At 29.6% G+C, this 19,653-nt stretch overlaps 1 protein-coding gene across 1 annotated transcript; it reads left to right on the plus strand.

The window, feature by feature from the left end:
* The first annotated feature begins 12,313 nt into the window (after positions 1-12,313).
* Positions 12,314-16,037, plus strand: LOC139849930 (protein terminal ear1). Its single transcript, XM_071839541.1, has 5 exons — positions 12,314-13,031; positions 13,861-14,404; positions 14,810-14,938; positions 15,026-15,167; positions 15,708-16,037. Exons 1-5 carry the CDS (start codon positions 12,314-12,316, stop codon positions 16,035-16,037), a joined length of 1,863 nt encoding a protein of 620 aa, XP_071695642.1.
* The last annotated feature ends 3,616 nt before the right edge of the window (positions 16,038-19,653 follow it).

Consider the following 19,653-nt stretch of genomic DNA (forward strand, 5'->3'; position numbering starts at 1 on the left):
ACATATACTCGTAATCGAATAAGTTTATATATATATATATATATATATATATATATATATATATATATATATATATATATATATATATATATATATATATATATATATATATATATATATATATATATATATATTATATAATTGTTATATATTTATATATATATACTTTTATATATATGTTCTATGTATAAGTATTTGTTTGATAAAAATGATTTTAATAATGATAATGTATAAAGAGTTGTATTATTTTGTAATAACAATAATAATACTAATAGTAAAAATGATAATAATCATAATAAGGTTTTAAAAATAATAATAATAATAACACAGTTTTAATGATAGTAAAAATGTTAATTTTTGTAAAAATGATAATAGTAATACTACTAATAATAATATTTAATAATAAAAATGATAATGTTAATAATTAATAATAATAATACTTATGGGGATAATAATAATTATAACAGTAGTAGTTTTTAATGAAGATAATAATTTTAATAATAATACTTTAATACTAGTAACAATAATTTTAGTAGTAACAATAATAATGGTAATTATAATTTTAATTTTAATCATGTTAATAATAATACATGGTAACTTTTTATTAGTAATAATAATAATTATAATAGTTATGATACTAATAATAATAATAATTAAAATCATAATAATAATAGTGATCATAATTATAATTCTAATAATAATAACAATAATAATAATGATAAAGAAAGCTACCTTTAAAAGCTTTTCTAAAAAGAATATGCCCAGGACGGGACTCGAACCCACGACCTCTCGAATACCCAAACACTCACAAGACCATTGTGCTGTTTCTGTTTAAATATATAACTTGAATATATTTAACCTGATTCTTTATTTCATCTTCTTCTTCATCAACATAATCAATTCGACACGAAACAAATCGTGATCGAATAATAATAAGTTTAGATTTAAATTAAGATTTGAAACTTAATTATAAACATCCTTTAATGAATACTTTTGTTAAAAAAAATAACAAAAAAAAAAATATTAAGCTGCTACTGCTATCGCGACTTTTAAGAAAAATAAAATCTTGATTTTGATTTCTAGATTGTTTTAGCTTGTAATTATAACATGAAATGTGTTTCTAATCCATCCTAAAATCTTTTGGAATCATCAATTTAAATGAAACATTAAAAACGAATTCGAATTTCTTGATTGAACAAACGTTTGACTTTTGAGATTTAAACTTTGACTCGTGAATTCACAATCGTTTTAATGAATTGGAAGCTCAAACTTTTCAGTTAGTTTACTTAGATGACTCCTAACAACATGACATTAACACAATTTGAAAAATGATTCGAATTCAAGTTTTTAAAAAAATAAAAACCTAACAAAGGTATTGAACAGAAAAAAAAAGAAAAATAAATAAATAAATAAATAATCTCTGTGTGAATTTATTCAAACAACTGGTACTACTTATATTTGCTAATTGATAATGTGAGATTGAATGACATTCCATAATACTGGTTATGATTATTTTTATAATGCAATTACGATCATAAAATATAAAAATAAAAACTAAAAACTAAAAAAAAATGCAAAAGCAAGAACCAGAATTAGGTCAATCTGTTTTGTAGTGGTTATTGGATCGATCATAATGTACGAAGGATTAAAATAAAAGAACAGATAAAGTTATAACCTAATTTTGTTATCTGCACTTTTTATTTTTAATTACTACTACAATTAAATAAATAATACTAATTAATAATTATTATATTAATAATAATACTAATACTAATAATAATTATATATATTAATTATAATAACAAAATACTAATAATTCATATAAATGATAATGATAATAATAATTTTTAATAATGATGTTAATAATAATAATAATAATAATTGTATTAATGAAAATTTTAATAAGTTGTTTTATAATGGTATTAATAATATTGATATTAATGATAATGATATTTCATTATATTAATATAAATGTTAAGTACTAATACTATTACTAATAATATTAATAATATATTAGTAATTATATTAATGATAACGATAATTATTAATAATAATAATTATAATACTGTTAATCATAATGGTTGTAAATGATGTATATATACACTCATATATATTTTCATATCTTTTTTTTAATCGTTTGTTCGTGAATCGTCGGAACTGGTCAAAGTTAGGTTTGAATTTAGTCGAAATTTTCCGGGTTGTTATATCATGCTATACTATGAATCGTGCAGCAAGGACTATGAGGTCAACCGAGCCTAAGGATGTTGGGTCCAAGGGTTACTGCTTGGGGAGTATAGTGTTGAATAACGTTGTGACGATCGCTCCAAATCGATATGGACGAACACGTCATTCATTGATTTCATTGCGAGGTATTTGACCTCTATGTGATACATTTTGTAACATTGTATTCGTTTGAAAAGGTATTTCATAAATGAATATATAAATTCCAGGTTTTTAACATCTGATGATTCCTACGTATAGACAATCACCATTTAAATGATTTACAATAATACATCTGTTGACAATACAGTTAAAATAAGATACATGGTAATGGTTTGGTGAATGCAAGTTTCTTGTATATAGCATGTATGACTCCAAGCACATATCTTGTATCACGTATAAGCAAACAGCGGAAGACTTCTAGAATCCTGAGAATAAACATGCTTCAAGTGTCAACACAAAGGTTGGTGAGTTCATAGTTTTAATATTACACGTAATCCGTATATCAATGTGGATTACAAAAGTTCAGTTGTTTTATTCAAAACGTTTATCAATAGGTTTTACATAAAAGGTGGATCACAAGATTTCAGTTGTTTCATATGAAACGTTTATCAATCGGTTCTACAAAATTGAGCACCCTGGTAACTAAACTTTAACGTTTATATAATTTGTACCCTTTGTATAATCATCTTAATAATACACGCAAACCAACGTGTACGCTTCTCAAATAGCATACGTCCGTTAAAAGGCTAGTGCTCTAGCTCGGATGGGGATGTCAAGCCCTATGGATCCATATACTACTACTCGCGCCCACCAGTTCTTATAACTGGCAGTTACTAGTTACCAAAGCTAAGGGATTTTCGGTTCAAACTCGGTGTAGAATTTAGTATGTACTTGTATCCATTGCGTTTAAAATAAAGTGCATGTATTCTCAGCCCAAAAATATAAAGGGTAAAAAGGCAAATGAAACTCACGCATATAAATATTGTATATCGGTTAATAAAGCATTTGCATGTATTCTCAGCCCAAAAATATAGAGAGTAAAAGGGATCATATGAAACTCACTGTTTAATATTGATATACAATATTGTAGGAAAGTACGTAGACGCATCGGAGATGATAAACACGAGGTTTGATTCAAAAAAATACCCCCGAACATTACCCATAATTTCCTTGGCAATAACCCATATTTTCCTTAGCTCTAGCTCGCTCGGAAACTTGTTTTGAAAATTACTTGGACAGCACTCCGTCGTAATATTTTATGTACATTATTATTTTTGTATCGCAAAAATAATAATACTAATAATAAAAATAATAAGATTAATAATAATCTTATTATTAATAATAATAATAATAATAAATAATTAAAATAAATACGGAGTAATATGTATATTTGTGTATGTTTGTGTGATAATTAAGCCAGAAACTCGATCAATTTATAGAACATTTTCTGAAAAAGCACCCCATGCGATCGCATGGGATTTGTGCTTCAAGGCCATGCGATCGCATGGCACCCTGGGACAGCTCACAAATTTTTAACTTCTTGTTTGTCGACATAATTTTATATTATATATATAAATATAATATATTTAATTTATATAATTAATTATATATTATATTAAATTCACGTGCATAGTTATCTTGTAATTTTTGTTCTGATAAGTCGTATGACGCCACTCGACTTATGTCCCGGTTTCGGTTTTTCGAACGTCCTTTCGTACATTTAGAAAACTTGCATTTTACGTTTCGTGTCACGTACCTTTGTCAAAATATAGCCTTAAATTATCCATAAACTATGTCACTCAAAGTGTATCTTATACGTTTGAGTGTTTTGGTCATTTACTTCTATAAATCATCGTCTCACTATTTGTTAAAATACATTTTAAAATAGTGTTTTACTGTAGCAATTCACTGTAGCAAAGTCAATTTCACTGTAGTAAATAGTGATTTTCGAAAACACTGTAGCATTTTGAGTAATGTGGCAATTTGAAAACACTGTAGCAAATTAGTGTTTTACTGGTTCATCTTAAACGTTTTAGTTAACTTATCTAAATATCAATCGAATCAATAATCTAATGTTATTATCGTTTACTAAATAACTTGAAATCATATATATTCAAATAGATATTTAAACCAATAAGTTTAATGTACGGTATCAAACAATTAAAACATTGTTACCTTTTCATGTTATAGTATATATGTATCTATTTACATATAATTGTTCGCGAATCGTCGAAAACAACCGAAGGGTATTTAAATATATAAAAGTAATTCAAAAATTTTGAGATTCAGTTTTACAGACTTTGCTTATCGTGTCGGAAATGTTAATCATACAAAGATTAAGTTTAAATTTAGTCGAAATTTCTGGGTCATCACAAACGCATCCCCTGCGTCCGGATAACTATACTATGAATCGTGCAGCAAGGACTATCGGTAGACTCTAGTCTGATCAGCTAGGAGTCGTGTGCTCGTATAATACACAGATCCTCGTATTGTCTTTTGTTGTATGCTGGTTGATTGTTAGAATGTTAGCGATGTTGTTCACATATGTGGTGCTTATGCGATATCTGTTATCTGTTGGATAGATTCCATTCATTTAGCCTTCGCTAATCCCCTACATTTTCACCCTTGCAGGTTTAGGTACTGCTAGTTGGATGGATTTTACGGACGGTTTGGAAGACATGTTTGACAAGACCCAACTCTGATGTTTAATTACTTCGTTTTAAAACTGGTTGTGACCAGAGTCACTTACTGATGTCATGTAACACTGTTTTGTGTAATGATAGATTTAATAATGTATTGTAATTATTATGGATTAATTTTGAACTGTGTTCTTTTGTGAATGTTAATCTGAATGTTCTTGGTAATTGTCGTCTTTCGATGTGATTTAAAAAAAAAATGATCGGTGTTTCAGATAAATGATTCATAATAATTTATCATTCAGATGTCACAAATAAACACACTAAATGTTGAACTGACTAATTCACCGACCCCACTTTTTTCAATTGGATCAATCATTTAAAACTGGCTAACTAATTGAGTAATCACTTTCGGTTTCTATGATGAAACAAATTATCTCTATGTTGTATTAAAATTAAAATAGGCCAATTGTTATCATTTTCTACTTTTTATATATAAGAAATCGTTTGTATTATTATTGATTTTATATTGTTCTAAAAAAATAAGTTATATGGCAGTTAGTTGTTTTTTTGGTTACTGATTAACGACAATTAATGTCGGCGCATTTTGTTCATTTTTCCCCCTAAAAAGTATACTTTTTATATGAAAATTTATAAACACAAGTTAACGGCTATGCTTAAGAGATTAGGACAAGCACTTCTTATTTGTACCATCTTTTAAATATATAATATTTTTTCAAGTAAAGCCTTTAAGTTTAATTTTTATTTTTTTATTTTTTCTAATTCTAATTCTAATTCTAATTCTAATTCTAATTCTATTCTATTTCTATACTAAAACACACCCAGAATTTTGTCGTTTCAGTTGTTTCATATTGTCGTTTTGAGTTTGCGTTCACACTACAATCGGTCCCTCAACTTTCGCTCAACTTTCGCTCAATTTACACAACGACCCTCAAGTTTACATTTTTTTAGGGGTAGAAAGTGTAAATATATATTTTTTTTAAAATAAAAAAACTAATTCCACCCGAATTTTTAACGGGCTCTATCTTCTCGCTCGGTGCGAGTTAAATTTTTTCGAGACCATCGTTCAACTCGAAATAATTTTACGAACACAACGCGACTAACTATACGCGAAACGGACATCGTTAAAAAACACTAAATATTTCGGACTATATTTCATACATATACATACAGGTACAACAAACAACCCAACCTATTAGATATATTAGGTACCAAACAACGTATATCCAAATTCGGCCGCACGTTAAATACTACCGCAACAACACGCGGTCAAATTTTTTTCTAGTTAATTCTAATTACAATCTTCATTTCCTATGATTTGTAGAAATTTCTTTGTCCAACTTATCTATATAGTCATATAAAGGTCTAAAATGATGATGTTATTATTAAGCTAATGACCCTTTAATTTTCACTTAGAGCAATCAGAGCGGTCCACACTTTGTCTCGAAAGACCTTATTATTACGATTCTTCCAAATGTAGTACGAACACACTCATTCGATTGCTTACCATATTTGCCATATTTTTTATAGTATTACATTGTTTCATTTTATTTATTCTAAAAATTTTGATGTGTGATATCACTTGGTATGTGGTATGATTATGTGTGAGAAAGGGTTAACATTTTTAAAAATGACATTATAAATTAGCATTTTAATATATATATATATATATATATATATATATATATATATATATATATATATATATATATATTACTCTTTAAATTTAATATAGAAACATAAATGACCAATCAAAATTAATATTTAATTTACTATTAAACTTTAATTTTGTTAAAGTTAGTACCATCTAAAATCAAAATTCCCATTCTTTAAAGTCTTCATAAATTTAAATTTTCAATTGTGAATCAACAATTACTGATTTATTAGATTATATTGGGAAAATTTTGAGTACGAGTGTGAATTTTCATTCCAAATAAAATAATTAATACTCGTAAATGATTAAGAGTTTAAGCCTTTTTTGAGATAGTAAAATAAAACTTTTTCCGTCTTATATCGATAGTGTATTTTAATATTAATACTTTAAAAAAAGTGAGGCCAATTAATTAGTCAGTTCAACATTCATTGTATTTATTATTGACTGACATCATAATAACATTTTAAATTAAACTAGTGAAATGACCCGTGAAATCACGGGTTTATTTAAACGAAACAATTTAATGACATGTTTTAGGTATTAACTGAATGTAAATACTAAAGTCATTTATTTTAATGACCCGTTCGACTAAGAAACTTGTTGTTTTTACAAATATACAGAGACATGTATTTTTGCATACATATGTAACGTAATTAATATCGTAAAGAGAATCCATATTTGTATATTAATAATATAATTATTATAATTATTATAATTATTATAATAAAAATAAATAGTACTCCGTGATAATAAAGTTTGCTCAAAGTTGAGTATTTATAGTTTTAATAATAATAATAATTATTAGTAATAATAAATGCTTTTTGAAATTTTTTAGAAAATTAAAAATCCAATTATTATATAAAGGTTGTACAATATGCTTTAAAATTTGCAAATGTGTTGGTGTTATGTTAAAGATTAGTATTTCCTTTTTAAAAGATTTCATATTATTTTTTTAATTAAATTTAATATAAAATAATGACATCATCAAAGATGTCTTAAAAAATTTCTTTTTTATTTTGAATTATTTTTATGCTTAAAAATTGTGTATTTATGACATCATCATTTTAGAGATTTAATATTAACTATAGATTAGCACGATTAATGTTTAATCATTATCTTAAGTTATCGTTAGCATTGTCCTACTTATTACGAGTATTATGCATAAACATGTGATAGAGTTATTGTAAAGTCATTTCATGTGTTAGTATTTTTTTTGGGTTCGTTGAAAAAATCTTCCTAGAGACATTCACATTGGAGTCCCACTAGCAAGTAAAAATTCCTGGATGACGAGCCTCCAAGTGACGAGACCCGTAACTGGGTAAAATGCGCACATTGGCTCCGCCTCTAGTCAATAGCCAATTAATTAATTCAATCTTAGACGTTACCAAAAATTAAACTTCGGTCACCTGCTTCATGGATAACTTGATAGCCACTTGGGCTATGTCCACTTTATTAGTATTATTATTATTATTATTATTAATTTAATAATATAATAATAACAATAACAATAACAATCAATAATTAAAAAAATGTCAGATCAATTCACTATTCATAAATTATTATATTATACTGTAGTATGTTTTTAAATTTAAATAATATTTAAATAATTTTCTCATCTTTATCATCTTCACTTAAGAAAGCTTCTCTACATTCAATCATAGGCACGAATACATGTTTGTAATATGATCTTTTATCATCTTCTCCACACAAATCACCAATTCATTTTTCTTCTTTATTAAAGTTACATGTTCGTATCTCTTAAATTCAATTTATATAGAAATATCGATTTTTATATTAAAAAAATATACGTAAAAATAAAAAAATTAGTATATGGAACCCAGTTTAATACAAACGTATTTAAGTAACAGTCATTTTGTAAGACTATAATGAAAACGTATTTTTTATTTTTCTTCTAGGCGAGCGAATATGATATTGGGATTTTTTTCCCGTGAATGCGATAGATTTATAAGATCACTTCCAACTCTAGGCTTCTTATCAGTTAGCCATGGCAAAGCCCCCAAGCGACGTAATTTTTTTTAATGAGGATCCCAGTAACGCAACATAGAGTTCATAATCTGGTTGTAGAGTTGTAATCCTTTGAATCCAATAATTTACCTGAAAATCAACGGACCAATCAGAGTGCGACATGTGGCGCGACAATCACATGTGTTTGAAAACAAAAAAAATTTCATAAAATTTTTTTTTTTTTAAATTTGAAAAAAAGAATTTAATTTTTTTTGAAGTATTTTTTTTTTTTTAAATTTAGCATGTTAAATCCAATCACATGTGATTATCAAATCCAATCACACGTGATTGTAAAACACAATCACATGTGACTGAAAAAAAAAATTCAAAATTTAAAAAAAAAAAAATTTCAACAGAAACAGAATTTAATTCGGTGATTTGATTAAGTTTGTTAGCGTTTCGTGATCATATCTTCAAAATTTCATACTTTTATTTGGTGATTTGATCAAGTTTTGATCAAAAACTTGGTGTTTAGAGGTTTTAGCACAAATTTAATGAAATTCGTCATTTTACTAAATAATTTTTTTTTCAATCACATGTTATTGGATTTGACATGCAGAATCACATGTGATTGGCATGCAGAATCACATGTGATTTACTGCATGTAAAAAAATCGAGAAAACATAAAAAAAAAATTCGAAAAAAGAAATTTTAATTTTTTTTTTCAATCACATGTGATTATCGCGCCACGTGTCGCACTCTGGTTGGTCCCTTGGATCTCGACATAAAAGTTGGTTTAATTTGAATATTTCTCTGTGGTTGTAACATTCTTTAGTCTAATTGTACTATTTTTTTTTTTTTTTTCCTTTTTGCGTTAAATGGACTAGTTTAATACAATTGTTCAAAAATGTGATTCCTTTACAATTACATAATTAGTCTCTGAACGATAAACTATATTTATATAACAGTTAAATGTTGATTCAATAACAATCGTAAGTCGACACATATATATGAAATACATATATTTTTTCATTAAACCCGTGATTTATATAAGCCCGTAAAATATTTTTTGCCGAACTATCTCCGACGAGTGTGGCTGAAGGAGGGATCAAACCCCGCATCGCTAACCTCTCAAAAAACCCTAGCTTACCTCCTCCGCTAATGAGCTCGACAATTGTACTAACCCCTAACATGCTTTTAACTGATGAGATTCAACAAGTTTCATAACAACATTTTCTTAAAGTTTACATCATCACAAAACCAATTTTATGATAGTTAAAGCAAGCGGAAGCATAATGATAAAATCATGTTTATATGTTAAGCTATTTTGTTAAATCCCATGTTAATATCAAGTCTTGAATGTATGCTTACATATATCAAGAAACGAAGAAAGTTTATACCTCTTCAAGTAAATTGAGGGCTGTTTTGATATGAGCAAGATGATGATGAAGATGAAGCAACAACAACCTCTAACTTGAAGCCTCAAGTGTAATACCCAAAGCTTTTGACCCCAACACCCTTGGTTATGGTTAGGATTTATTAGACACTTAAATTAGCTTGCAAAATGAGCTTGAAGATTTCCCTTTTGTGCTTCAAACCCCACGGCCAAAACAGCAGCATAATGCAGTTTTTTTTTTTTTTTTTTTTTTCTTGATATGTTTGCATGTATATGTGAATTTGAGTCAAGGAACATGTTTTTAGATAGATGAAAAAGCATGGTTAATTAAAGAAAGGAATCTCTAGCATGTGCACTTGACTCCCAATGTCACTTTCAATTATTTATATAAAATGGTTTTATAAAATTTGATTTTATAAAATTGGATTTTATAAAATGAATTTTATAAACTTACATTTTATTTGTTATGTATACTTTCTTTATAAAACCTATTTTATAAAATGTAACATAACTTAGTTAATTATTTAACCTATAAATAATTAAATCCATATCATATAAATTATTCCATAATTTATATATATACATATCAAGTGTAATAATTTTAGAAACCATTTTCTTAAAATTCAAGTGTCGCGCATTTTAATCAACGATTCAATCGTTAAGATCAAATACGAATAAGGTGTCGGTAAGCTTGTTATTGGGTATGACCCGACTTAGATCAAAACATATTAGCCACGTTAATTTAATATGTCTCTCGGGCATACGAAATACCTTCATTAACTGCTTCACCACAATATAGGTCATTGTCGTTATCCCACAAATGATGCAAAGCTCCCTTACTCATCATATTATTTTCACAAACCGATTTCTTTACACCTCCTTTAAGTGAAGATTACTTAACTTTTGGTGCTCGATTTTTGTTGTTATGTTTGACCTGTTCCTTACAGAAACAAACACAACCACTATTCGAACAAACCACAAAATTTATGATTCGAGCTCTTACCAACAACAAAACCAGAAGAGGCAGATGTCTTACTCGGAGCAAATGAACCTGCACAAAATGATTGATTGGTAATCGGACCCGCACCTCCACCTCGATCTCGTTCAATTTTCAGTTTTTATGAACCTTGACCCATCAACATCAATTTCTATATATGGAGCCCATTGACGAATCTAATAAGAAGCATGTGAGATCACGAGACGCCACTATTTTAATTATTTTAATAGAAAATACCATTTAAATGGTATGGGCCACCACTAAATTTAACTGAATGACCCCGTATATTTTTCAGATTTTTAGTTTTTCTTTTAAATTGTATATGACACCATTAAATTTAATTACTCGAACTCCATATATTTTTCGGAATTGTAGCTTTTTGGAATTAAACTATTTCTAAAAGAGCATGTAAATATAACTAGTACTGAAAAAAAATTCAGAACCCCATTGAGTTATAATCCAGTAATCGTCACTGATAGAACCTTATAGGCAATAAAATACTTAGGGAGGCAAAACATCAACGACTGCCACTTGCTTTTATTAACATCAATCGAAAGCAACATATGCATATCCATAATAGTCTTCTATCCTTTCATGATCGACTCCATCCAACATCATTTCATCGACGACAACCTCAACCAAACGAATAGAGTGTTATACAGACTAAAGAGTAGATAATTAAACTAAACTGGAAAAGTACAATTTTGTTGTACAAATTTCATCAGTTATTTGCTAACAACAGTGTTGTAAATGTCGTTAATTCTCTCCGAGATCTCGTTTTTTGAAGACAACCGAGATGAGATGTCCATCTCTCGATATTTCTCGGTCAACGGTGTCATACTTGGTCAAAGTCACTATTTCTCGAATTTTATCGCTCATTTCTAGAATTTTCTCGTAAAATCTCGTAATTTCTTAAAATTTTCGATCGTTTCTCAGACTTTCTAGTAAAATCTCATAAAAATGTATATAGAATATATACATATATGTATATAATTACTTTAAAAAAATTAAAAAGTCAACGTAAGTTAACATCCGAGGTCTCCCTGAGATTTTTCCAAAATACCGAGATCTTTTTAAAAATATCCCAATTAACGAGATCTCTTCAAGATCTGAGTTCTTCGACCTCGAGTAATTAAGTTTCAACTCAAACCTAACATCCTAAAATCAAAATCAACCTTGTATTGATTCGAGTAGAGTTGTTTGTGTTTTTATACCTTTAAGTAAATAAAAAAACATTATTTTTATTTCTTGTTTTTTTTTTTTTTTTTTGGGGTCTTAAACAAATGCTTGACTATTTTATACTTTTTGAGAAACATTTCCACTTATATAATACACTTTGAAAACCTCAAACCTCCCTTTTGTTCCTTTCTAGAGAACTTACACCTTCCCACACACACACAACATAAAGAATCTTTCCGGCCATGAATCACTTCGGTCGTTTTGATCATTTTCCGGCCACTTTAGACCCCACCGCCCAAGAATTCCGTCCCACAAACCCTAACCCTAACCCTCTCCTCCCATACTACTCATACACGTACCCTTACAATTTTTACAACCCACCGCCACCGCCACTACCACTGCCACCGCCACCGCCGCCGTTACTTCCACCGGCATCCCAACCGTCACTCCCTTTGCCACTTCCTCCGCCACTCCCACCGCCGTCAACCACACCAACACGTACACTTCTCCTAAGTTCAGTCCCTTCTGACGTCAGCGAATCCCTACTCCGCCGAGACTTGGAGATATTTGGTGACGTCAGAGCCGTACAGATGGAAAAGATACGTGACGGAATCGTGACCGTACATTTTTATGATCTCCGGCAATCAGTGGAAGCGTTACATGAAATAAAAGAGCAACACATGCAACACCAATATCGTTTACGGAAACATTTTGAAGCCCTAACGTTATTGTCACCCGACAATTACGTTCCGTCGTATAATCTTGTTAATAATAGTTACTTATCAGCTCCATCACCTCCCCCGGCGCCGGGACTTATCTCCGGCCGTGCTGTATGGGCTCAGTTCACTTATCCGGTAGCTGCCGGACTTCCTGATGGATATAATCAAGGGACTATCGTTGTTTTCAACTTGGACTCCGATGTTGATGCCGGAACTATTAAAGAAATATTTGAAACTTATGGTAATTCATTCATATGATTATAATTTAATTATAATTATTAATTATAATTATTATTTAAATAACTTTTTACAAAAGGTAATTTCTTGATGTTTGTTGTGTCGTTTGGATTAGCTTATTTTTATTGGTTTGTTAAAAATTATAATTTCAAAAAGATAATAAGTTCATTTCTAGCTACACTATTTTGATAAGCTCAAGCTTATGTTAGTTTGTAAGTTTTGATGTACGGAGTAAGTTAATAGATTACTACTCTAATTAACTTTCTAATTTTAATAAAATGATAATATTTCAATAAAATAAGCTAGTCCAAACATCCTGATTCTGCATTCAATTTTGCTAGTTAAAGTTTTCTTTGGGAAGGTAAAAAAGATTTTTATCAGAAGAAAGGATCCATGCCATGATAGGCCCAGGCCATCTGTACAGACTAATACCTTTTGCAAGTTTTTTACTTTACATTATGATTGTTGTCATTTTATATTTTATTTAATTATTACTTTATTAATTAATGATTAGTACTAACTGAATTAGAATTAGATGTATACATAAGATTGTGTTATAAAAAGTTCTATAAATTTTTTCTTGATAAAATTTATAATTATTGGTTTTGTGAATTACTATATATAGGTTTTGTGTCAAAAATATTTGGGATGTTATATTGATAAGTCACTTTCCCACATTAATTTTGGATGTTTGGTGATATATCTTTTGTTTCTATTTTTGGCATTTTCCTGTTCTTACCTTTGACTAGAATTAAATTCCATTTCATTTTATTCCTATTTCTGATTTCTAATTAAAATATATAATAAATAATAAATTTAATAATAATTTGAAGGTTGTGTAAAGGAATTAAGGACTACACCGTTGAAGAAAACTCAAAGGTTTGTTGAGTTTTATGACACAAGAGATGCAGCTAAAGCTCTTGTTAACATGAACGGAAAAGAAATCAACGGTCAACCCGTCGTCGTAGAATTCAGCCGGCCCGGCGGCCACAAAAATAACTTGAAGTACCATAAATTTAACACCGTTAGCCCCGTTCGTCCGCAACCGATTTTAGTAGCACATAATTTTCGTTCTGATGCACGTGCTTATCGCCCACCACCACCACCACCACCACTACCGCAACATGTTTCTCCCCCGCCACCTCAACAAGTGAAGAAAAGTGGAAAGAAACATGTCAAACAACCCGAACAACCAACCGGCAGCGGGGGAGCTGGTGGTGGTGCATGGACGAAACAACAACAACGTAAGGGGTGGAGACAAGCAAGAGAAAAATATGATCCTAGGTTTTTGATCAAGGAAGATGGGATTATAGTTGAATCGAACTTCTCGGATAAAAGAACTACAGTCATGATCAAGAACATTCCAAATAAATACAGGTTTGTTTCCTAACAAGATGCTAGATGAGTAAATGTTTATTATACGGGAGTTGATTTTTTCACCAGTTAATTTGAATAATTCATCAACATTGAGCATTGAGAACTTGTATTGTACAGTGACGAAACTTTTTTTTGTGGATAAAGTACAGTGACACCTAGTCAAACGGGGTAAACGCTAAAAAACACTATTTTTTACAGTAGTAAATTTTTTATTGAATGTATTTTTTTTTTTTTAAATCGAGCTAGAGCGGATACCTCGGATGACTAAAGTATGTTCCGTCCCTAACGATATGCAACAACGGTGGATATGTTAAACAAATAAGAGTAGATTTATCATCACCCGTTTGGTATACGAAATTTGATTATTGTGTATATATGAATATGAATGTTGGTATTGGTATGCAGTCAGAAGCTGTTGCTGAACATGTTAGACAATCACTGCATTCACTGCAACGAACAGATAACGAAGGATAACAGCGGAAGCGATCAACCATTGTCTGCTTATGATTTTGTCTACCTTCCTATTGATTTCATGTATGCATGTTTTCTAACTTTTTTTTATAGCTTATGACATGGTTTGACATATAGTAGAAGGTTGTTTAGTTAATGAATTTGTAACAGGAACAAATGCAATGTGGGATATGGGTTCGTTAACATGACGTCACCCGAGGCAACATGGAGGTTATACAAGGCGTTTCATCATCAAAATTGGGAGGTTTTCAACTCTAAGAAAATATGTCAAGTTTCCTACGCCAGATTGCAGGTTTGATTTTCTTATACAACTACCATATATGTTATTAATTAATATTAAATCAGTGCTCTTTGTTTTTTTAAAGCAACTCATATAGACCTCGAACACGAAATTTTTTCACGATTATATAAATATTGTTCACCCATGAACATATACCCATAACCTCATGGTTAGGGTAACGCTAAACCAAAATTTTTAACTATGTAGGCAGATATCTTGTATGTAAATAAATATATTTGAAGCCTAATTTCACGGTTATGCATTTTAACGTGATACATTGTATTAAGGAATTCAAACCAATCTCACATTTAAATACACAAATTTTACTTAACAATGGTATGAGTTAAAACTTAAAAGCTTCTAAATTTATACAAGTACACATAATTTGTTAGGCAATTGCATAAAAGCGGTCATTTTATAGCGGTAACTGTAAAAAGTACTCTTATCTTACTGTTTATCATCAATTTTATTTTAGCATTATGTTTAACATGAAAAAAGCTTACATTTTTTTATTATTGTTGAATATTGAATATATATATATTAATATTAAAGGGTTTGGAGGCATTGAAAGAACATTTCAAGAACTCAAGGTTTCCATCAGAAGCAGAAGAGTACATGCCGGTAACTTTTACGCCGCCGAGAGACGGCAGGAGGCTGAGTGAGCCAACGCCGATAGTGGGACGAAATGTAATAACGATGTCGGATAACGATTTGTGTATGACAGCTGAAAGTGAGTGTTGTAGAAGTAGTAGTAATAATAGTAACAGTAATGATGATAATGAACATATTAATTATAATGTGACGGTTGTAGAAGATGTGAATTCCGATGATAGCAGTAGTAACTTCGCCGGCGCTAGTGGTGTTTGTAATGATGAATTATAGAGTTTTGAATTAATTAATGAAACTCACTGTAGTAGTATGGTAGTACTAATATTTTAATATATTTATATATTGTATTTTATTTATTATATTTTTTTTACTGTATTTGTTTTTACATGCAATTTTATTTTTACTGTTCATTGCATCAGCGTCAGTGAAACAGATGGATAACTGGCGGCCTAGCTACTTTTGCTCTAGGTACAACTTTTATCTACATTATTATTCCGTATATGTTATTTTTAGTTTTTTGAATTTGAATATTGAATAACTACGTATGAACTTTACGGAGTATTTTATAAGGTCATCCTAACGAGAATTTGTAATGTTGCACGAAATGTTTGGCACTTCATGTCTTAGAAAAATTTCATCTACGTTGGAGATCTTTGTATAACGTGTAATGTAATCTTGCGTTTTAAGAAAAATAATTTGAAACATATAAACTAGTATTGAAAAATATGATTAGTTAATGTGATAAAATGATAGATATTAATTTGGTGGGTGGGGACAAATTTAACATATCTAGTGATTAATAGTGATTAAGGGTTTTGTAAGTGGATATACTAGCAGTTTCAAGACCTATTTAGACCGTCCTAACAAGGCGTGTTGGGGGTCAATTATATTCGATCTAACACGCCATGCACCAACACGCCGTTAACAAGACGTGTTGGTGGTTTGAAGGTTGGCGTGCTGGAATCAGTCACGGGACGAATTGGTGGCGTGTTGGCTTGATGTGTGCACGTGAAGCTCTCTGAATGGTGGAGGCCGGGAAGTTTACGTTGCAACGGATATAAAATTTTAGCTAGTCTCTTTGTTTTGCTGCAACTATATACACACATACAAATACATATACAATTCTGCAAATATATAAAAAACACACACAACATACATTCTCCTATCATCAATGGCACTGATGACAACTAATTTTGATGTTCATTTCGGAGGTAACCCAACGAGTAACACGAAGTCATACATTGGCGGAACGAAATGTTTTTTTTAATGACTTCTACATTAACGAATTTGATTTTTCAGAGTTGAAAAAATTACTGAGAAAAAAATACATGTCCCATTTTCGATTATATTGTATTTAGACGAAGAGAAGGCATTAATATTGTGCTTGGATAATAATATTTGGAAGAAGCTTAAGAACCACGTAAGGGAAATCCGTAATCGAATTCAGATGTATGTTATGGATTTAAATGTAGTGACCCGAACTTTTCCATGTTTATATATATTAATTGAGATTGATATTTACATGATTAAATGTTTTCAACATGTTAAGCAATCAAACTTGTTAAGACTTGATTAATTGAAATATGTTTCATATAGACAATTGACCACCCAAGTTGACCGGTGATTCACGAACGTTAAAACTTGTAAAAACTATATGATGGCATATATATGGATATATATATAGTTAACATGATACTATGATAAGTAAACATATCATTAAGTATATTAACAATGAACTTCATATGTAAAAACAAGACTACTAAATTAATGATTTTTAAACGAGACATATATGTAAGGATTATCGTTGTAAAGACATTTAATGTGTATATATATCATATTAAGAGATATTCATACATGATAATATCATGATAATATAATAATTTAAAATCTCATTTGATATTATAAACATTGGGTTAACAACATTTAACAAGATCGTTAACCTAAAGGTTTCAAAACAACACTTACATGTAACGACTAACGATGACTTAACGACTCAGTTAAAATGTATATACATGTAGTGTTTTAATATGTATTTATACACTTTTAAAAGACTTCAATACACTTATCAAAATACTTCTACTTAACAAAAATGCTTACAATTACATCCTCGTTCAGTTTCATCAACAATTCTACTCGTATGCACCCGTATTCGTACTCGTACAATACACAGCTTTTAGATGTATGTACTATTGGTATATACACTCCAATGATCAGCTCTTAGCAGCCCATGTGAGTCACCTAACACATGTGGGAACCATCATTTGGCAACTAGCATGAAATATCTCATAAAATTACAAAAATATGAGTAATCATTCATGACTTATTTACATGAAAACAAAATTACATATCCTTTATATCTAATCCATACACCAACGACCAAAAACACCTACAAACACTTTCATTCTTCAATTTTCTTCATCTAATTGATCTCTCTCAAGTTCTATCTTCAAGTTCTAAGTATTCTTCATAAATTCTACAAGTTCTAGTTACATAAAATCAAGAATACTTTCAAGTTTGCTAGCTCACTTCCAATCTTGTAAGGTGATCATCCAACCTCAAGAAATCTTTGTTTCTTACAGTAGGTTATCATTCTAATACAAGGTAATAATCATATTCAAACTTTGGTTCAATTTCTATAACTATAACAATCTTATTTCAAGTGATGATCTTACTTGAACTTGTTTTCGTGTCATGATTCTGCTTCAAGAACTTCGAGCCATCCAAGGATCCGTTGAAGCTAGATCCATTTTTCTCTTTTCCAGTAGGTTTATCCAAGGAACTTAAGGTAGTAATGATGTTCATAACATCATTCGATTCATACATATAAAGCTATCTTATTCGAAGGTTTAAACTTGTAATCACTAGAACATAGTTTAGTTAATTCTAAACTTGTTCGCAAATAAAAGTTAATCCTTCTAACATGACTTTTAAAATCAACTAAACACATGTTCTATATCTATATGATATGCTAACTTAATGATTTAAAACCTGGAAACACGAAAAACACCGTAAAACCGAATTTACGCCGTCGTAGTAACACCGCGGGCTGTTTTGGGTTAGTTAATTAAAAACTATGATAAACTTTGATTTAAAAGTTGTTATTCTGAGAAAATAATTTTTATTATGAACATGAAACTATATCCAAAAATTATGGTTAAACTCAAAGTGGAAGTATGTTTTCTAAAATGGTCATCTAGACGTCGTTCTTTCGACTGAAATGACTACCTTTACAAAAACGACTTGTAACTTATTTTTCCGACTATAAACCTATACTTTTTTTGTTTAGATTCATAAAATAGAGTTCAATATGAAACCATAACAATTTGATTCACTCAAAACGGATTTAAAATGAAGAAGTTATGGGTAAAACAAGATTGGATAATTTTTCTCATTTTAGCTACGTGAAAATTGGTAGCAAATCTATTCCAACCATAACTTAATCAACTTGTATTGTATATTATGTAATCTTGAGATACCATAGACACGTATACAATGTTTCGACTTATCATGTCGACACATCTATATATATTTCGGAACAACCATAGACACTCTATATGTGAATGTTGGAGTTAGCTATACAGGGTTGAGGTTGATTCCAAAATATATATAGTTTGAGTTGTGATTTATACTGAGATACGTATACACTGGGTCGTGGATTGATTCAAGATAATATTTATCGATTTATTTCTGTACATCTAACTGTGGACAACTAGTTGTAGGTTACTAACGAGGACAGCTGACTTAATAAACTTAAAACATGAAATATATTAAAAGTGTTGTAAATATATTTTGAACATACTTTGATATAATTGTGTATATTGTTATAGGTTCGTGAATCAACAGTGGCCAAGTCTTACTTCCCGACGAAGTAAAAATCTGTGAAAGTGAG

This window comes from Rutidosis leptorrhynchoides, chromosome 5 (genome assembly GCF_046630445.1).
Source record: "Rutidosis leptorrhynchoides isolate AG116_Rl617_1_P2 chromosome 5, CSIRO_AGI_Rlap_v1, whole genome shotgun sequence".
NCBI classification, from domain to species: Eukaryota; Viridiplantae; Streptophyta; class Magnoliopsida; order Asterales; family Asteraceae; genus Rutidosis; species Rutidosis leptorrhynchoides.